The following is a 5,230-nucleotide window of genomic DNA, read 5'->3' as shown; positions in this document are numbered from 1 at the left end:
GGCCAGCCTGAAGGATCTCAGTGAGCTGGTAGACAGTGACACCCAGGTGACGCCAATGCCCAGTGGAGCGCGGCTCTGTGCCCTTGAGCCCATCCCACTGAAGCTCTACCGGAATGGCATCATGATGTTTGATGGGCCCTTCCGGCCCTTCCACGATCCCTCCACACAGGTAGGAGTCGGGGGTGAGGGGAGACAGGCCCGTACACACTCCGGCCTCTCTAGTGCTCCCCACTCTGTTCACCACTGGAGATGGTGGTGTCCAGCTCACTTAGGGCCCATCCTGCCCCCCATGGGCACCGAGGTCCACGTTGAACTTGCAGGGCTTCCCCCCTCCCCCCCCCCACCAAGTCCTGGGCCAGAGTGTAATCTACTAGGTAAGCCCACAGCCCAGGGCCTGCCATCCAGACAGGAAGCAGGGTGGGGGCCACCACACAGATCTAACTGGTCCTCACCCTTTCTCTTCTCCCTCTGCAGCGCTGCCTCCGAGATATATTGGATGGCTTCTTCCCCTTAGAGCTCCAGCGCCTGTACCCTGATGGGGTCCCTTTTAAGGTGATGGGCTGCGCCTCAAACCAGCCACTCTCTGTGGGGATTTTGGAGGGCTAAGGACAAACATCTTCCTTAGGTATCACCCAGTCTGAGGTGCAAAGCCACTGTCCCACCTCAGGGTACCCCAATCTGATGACCTCCAGGAGGAGGGTGAGCCTGACACAGGGCTGCGAAGGGAGTGGGGAGGCTGCCAGGGCCACAGTTGCCACATCATCATCAGCAGCAGCAGCAGCCTGTGGCTAAGCAACAGACAGTACCCCCTGCTGGCACCATGAAGGCATAGCCTTCAGCCACTTGTACCACTGCCCCTCCAGCATTCAGGACACCTTGACAGCCTGGGGTCCCTGAGGAGTCTATGCAAAAGTGACCCAGCTTCCCCCAGAGGCTCCTGGAGCCATCTGGTTGGGGTGCAAGGTAATGCCACGAGGGGCAAGTGTTGGGACTAAAGGACATGAGATGAAGCCAATCCACTGCTGGGCGTGAGATGAAGGGTGCCAGGATGAGAGCATGATAGTGTCCCAGAGGGTAGTGTGTGAGTTCCACAATAAGGGCACATGAGGGGGTGTGTGCCACCATGGCTTGGGAAATAGCGTGTCGTGATTGGGGGTTTTTGAGGCAATACATGCCAAGAGGGCCCAGGAGGTATGCCTCGATGGGGACAAGGGAGGTGATGTGCAATGATGGGGTCTGCACTGCAGACTAGATGACAGCAAAGGCTTAACCTTTTCCTAACACCCTCATCCTTCCCCTCCCTGTGGGCTCCTGAGGGGCTTTCCGAGGATGTCAGTAAAGTGGCTCCAGCTGGCACGGAGAGGGGTGCTTGCAGGAAGAGCAGGGCCCAGGTGTGCGACAGCAGTATGAGCTGCAGCTCTCCTGCTCTGTCCCAGGGCCTCCGTTTCCTCATCTGTAGAGTGGGGATTGCATCAGACCATTCCTCGGGCCTAGTCCCCGGGGCCTGGGCAAACGGGGTGGGGTGGGGCCCAGGGCTGAAGAGCTGGGCCTGCCGCTGTCTCCCTTCTTGCCAGGTGAGTGACCTGCGCAATCAGGTCTACCCAGAGACTGGGTTGGACCCCTTCCCAGGTGAGGGCCGCGTGGTCGGCCGGCAGAGGATTCGCAAGCTCTCAGTCGCAGTGGAGTACCCAGGTGAGCTCGGCCCTGAGGCTGAGCCAGGTGGTTGGGGGTGCTGTATAGAACAAGCTCCAGATGTCCTCCTTCACTATCACTCACAGACCCTCTCTGGGCCAAGGCTCCAATGCCCTCCCTGCAGGTTCCAGGATGACCCCCGAGAAGTTCCTGAACCGTCTCCCCAAGTTTGTGATCCGTAAAGGCGAGGTGATTGACATCCGGGGCCCCATCCGGGACACCCTGCAGGTGAGGCCAGCCCTAGCTCCTCCAGCCTCCTTGGGGGCTTTACCATCAACCTTGGCCCAGCCTACCAGAGCAGTGGCTTATGGGAGGCTCAGTCTTGGGGGCCCCTGAGGAGGGCCTGGATGGAGAGATGGGTCCTTCAGAGCTATCCCACTGTCTCCTAGGATCTGTGGAGCTGGGTTCAGGGGGGTGGCTATAAGAGGAGGAAGGTCAGAGTCTAGGCCAGGGTTGAGCCCAAGGCCCAGGCCACCCCCTCGAAGTTCAGACCAAAATATCCAGTTTAGTCCTGGAGACCCCTTCCTGGCCCTCACAGAATTCATCATCCTCACGCCCCATCCTGCTAATCCTCCCACACTTCCATCTGTGAAAGGTTCCAAACCTGAGTTTCCCAGGACTCTCTACCTCCTCCTCATATTGCCAAGTCCTAGTTGATCTGTTGATCTCCAGAACTTCTCCTGAATCCATTCCTTCTCTCCATTCCCACTACCTACCATCCTAGTCTAAGCTCCAGAGTGTCTCTTTCAGACAACTGAAGTTGTCTCACTGGCCTCCCCAATCCACTCCTGCCCTGCCAACTATCCTCCCCCAGCAGCCTCTGCACTTTTAAAAATGCAAATTGGATCTTGGCTCTTCCTTGTTGAAACCCTGTGGTGGTTCTTGGGTAAGGCTAAGCTTTTACCCCAGCACTCAAGGCCTGTGCTCTTTCCACCTCTAACCTTTTCTTTCTTCCACTCCAACCTGATTCCCAGCTTTAGCCCTACAAACTGCTGACACTTTTCCAAATGTATCACCTCCTCTCTGAAGCCTTCCCTGACCTGGAGACCTTTGCCCATGGTGCCTAGAATATCCCTGCGCTCCATCCCATTTCTAAGGACTCCTATTCCTTCAGTCACAGCTCAGGTGTCATTTCTCCAGGGAAGCCTTCCAGCTAGGCATCCAGCCTGGTCATAATCAGTGTGGGGTTCTGACTTCTCCACTACGTTTCCACACCTCAAGACCGTGGAGGATGGAACTGCCTCCCAAAGCTTCCCTTCCATTTCCTCTCCTTGGGCATTCCTTTACACAGAACACCCTGCCTTAGGCTCATTGGTCTCATCCTTTTCTGGTCAGGGATGTTTCCTCTAAGGGTTCGGGGTGGGGTTTGACTCCAGCAGGGCCCAGGGCTCTGTCCACTTTCCATCGATGCCTTCCAGAACTGCTGCCCGTGGCCTGCCCGGATCCAGGAGATTGTGGTGGAGACGCCTGCTTTAGCTGCTGAGCGTGAGAGGTGAGGGCAGAGTGGAGAGGTGAGGACCTGGGGGATGGGCCATGGGGTCACTGACAGCCTCTGGGCCCGCAGGAGTCAGGAGTCACCTGAATCACCATCGCCCCCGCTCTCCATGCTACGCATCAAGTCTGAGAATGGCGAGCAGGCCTTCCTGCTGATGATGCGACCAGAGGACACTGTCGGTGATGTGCGCGCCCTGCTCGCACAGGCCAGGTGGGCGCGGAGCGGGGCTGGAGGCCGCATGGGGCTCTGGTCCCATGACGCAGCCTGATTCATTATGCCGGGTCTCCAGGGCCGTAGATGCAAACACCTTCGAGATCTTCAGTACATTCCCGCCCACGGTCTACGACGACGCACTCACGCTGCAGGCTGCGGGTCTGGTTCCCAACGCGGCACTGCTCCTGCGGGCGCGCAGGGCTCCGCCGCCAGCCCCCTGACCCGGCCCACAATGCGAATAAAGCTCCCGCCCACCCACACCGGCTGCTCCACCAGGCTCTCATGGAGGGGCAGCCCAGCTGGGCGCCAAGAAAGATTCTCCAGCCCAGCTGGGCCAGGGGAGGGGGAGGTGCCGAAGGCCCTCATTGTAACTTGAGCTCCAGCTGGCAGGCCTGGCCGCTGGGTCTTTGTCCTCTAGGTCCTTTCTCTGCAGAAGGGCTAAGCCCATCCAGTGAAGGCCGGGCCCCAGCACAGGCATAGCTGGGGCAGCAGAGCCTCAGGTGCAGGTTTGCAGCCAGCAGATCCCTGAGCACAGATATGCACAGAATCACAAGCACGTGGAGATACTTCCTCGACACTATGCACAAAGCCACGGCCCACAAACTGGCAGAAATGTGGCTGTGTACCCACTCCCGTGACACACCCACTTAACCAATCTGCTGGAACACAGGCAGGCAGCCAGCCACATGGCACAGCAACATTACTGACAGGAATGCAAATGTGCAGTACACACCAAGGCACAGACATGTCAATGTGCACCATCGCATGTGAACTGGAGGGGGACCCACCCCCAGTTTCCAGAAGCCATCGGTCCACACAGGTATGTGTATGCCAGACATATATCCAAACACATGCACTATCACACACAGGTGCCACACAGGGAACAGCACAACCCACCTGCCCACAGGAGCACAGCTTTAGCACACGAACATCTACCAGCCTCGCTCAGACCAGGGACCCAGGATTTCCAGGCCACACCAAACAGACACAGCGCCAGTGGAATGGGACATTTAATTGTCTTTATGGTGCTCCTCCCGAGTTGAGGACTGCGGGGCCTTTGGCAAAGCCCTGGCTAATGGAAACAAAGGTGCCCATCAGCCAGTGCCAGGCAGGGTAGAAGCCTCAGGGCCCGGCTGAGAACAGCCAGCACTTGGGCTGTTGCTTAAGATAATTTCTGAGAGTACTGGGTAAGAAGGAATGTTGCCCCTGAACGGAGGAGAGGGGGCTACAGTTAGAGGGAGGAGGGGGAGAGGCTGGGTTTGGGGGAGGGGCTCCAAGGTCAGGTTAGGAATAACAGGGAGTTGGTCACAAGGTCCTTCATGGCCAGCGATGGCTGGGGGAATGTGATGGTGAAGTCCAGTGGGCTGGTTTGGGCTTGGCTCAGGCCAGTTTCAGGAACTCCTGCAGCGTGTTCTGTTCCACAGCCTCCACGAAGAGCTCATAGTCCTGTGGGAGGGGATATGAGAAGTGGTCCCCTGAGTGCTGGTGCTTTGTCTCAGGTCTGACTCTGGCCTGAGTCCTCCTACAACACTCCCCCCTCCCACAACACACAGGACCATACCCCACAGTACTGGTCTCCGTTGACAATCTGAGGTGGGGTGGCCTTGGGGTTGCCTGCCAAGGCTCGCATCTCTTCCCGTAGGGCGTTGTCCTGGGAGATGTCCACTAGTTGGTATTGGATGCGCTTCCCATCCAGGATGCGGGTCACCTCGCTCTGCTGGGACTTGATCTAGGGGCAGAGGGTGGGCAGAGGTTAGTGAGCAGGCTAGAGGACTTATGGGTGGAACGCTGGGCAAAGAGGGACTGTGGCCAAGAGCTTTTGTCCCCCTA

The 5,230-nt window shown here is 58.0% G+C and overlaps 2 protein-coding genes across 2 annotated transcripts in view; one reads left to right on the top strand and one right to left on the bottom strand.

The window, feature by feature from the left end:
* UBXN11 (UBX domain protein 11) overlaps positions 1-3,696 on the top strand; it is a 17,993-nt gene extending 14,297 nt beyond the window's left edge. Inside the window, exons 8-14 of the mRNA XM_023529183.1 lie at positions 29-169; positions 475-552; positions 1,575-1,692; positions 1,796-1,920; positions 3,111-3,184; positions 3,257-3,397; positions 3,477-3,696. Coding sequence (XP_023384951.1) covers positions 29-169; positions 475-552; positions 1,575-1,692; positions 1,796-1,920; positions 3,111-3,184; positions 3,257-3,397; positions 3,477-3,621 — 822 coding nt within the window. The 3' untranslated portion in view covers positions 3,622-3,696. The remainder of the gene's footprint in view (positions 1-28; positions 170-474; positions 553-1,574; positions 1,693-1,795; positions 1,921-3,110; positions 3,185-3,256; positions 3,398-3,476) is intronic.
* A 696-nt stretch (positions 3,697-4,392) lies between these two features.
* Positions 4,393-5,230, bottom strand: part of SH3BGRL3 (SH3 domain binding glutamate rich protein like 3) — a 6,279-nt gene continuing 5,441 nt past the window's right edge. Inside the window, exons 2-3 of the mRNA XM_011358046.1 lie at positions 4,962-5,129; positions 4,393-4,846 (exon numbers count right to left, since the gene is read on the bottom strand). Coding sequence (XP_011356348.1) covers positions 4,781-4,846; positions 4,962-5,129 — 234 coding nt within the window. The 3' untranslated portion in view covers positions 4,393-4,780. The remainder of the gene's footprint in view (positions 4,847-4,961; positions 5,130-5,230) is intronic.

Source organism: Pteropus vampyrus, unplaced genomic scaffold, assembly GCF_000151845.1.
Source record: "Pteropus vampyrus isolate Shadow unplaced genomic scaffold, Pvam_2.0 Scaffold36, whole genome shotgun sequence".
Classification (NCBI taxonomy): Eukaryota; Metazoa; Chordata; class Mammalia; order Chiroptera; family Pteropodidae; genus Pteropus; species Pteropus vampyrus.
The sequence above is the reverse complement of the archived record's forward strand: the minus strand, read 5'-3'. Positions and strand labels throughout refer to the sequence as shown.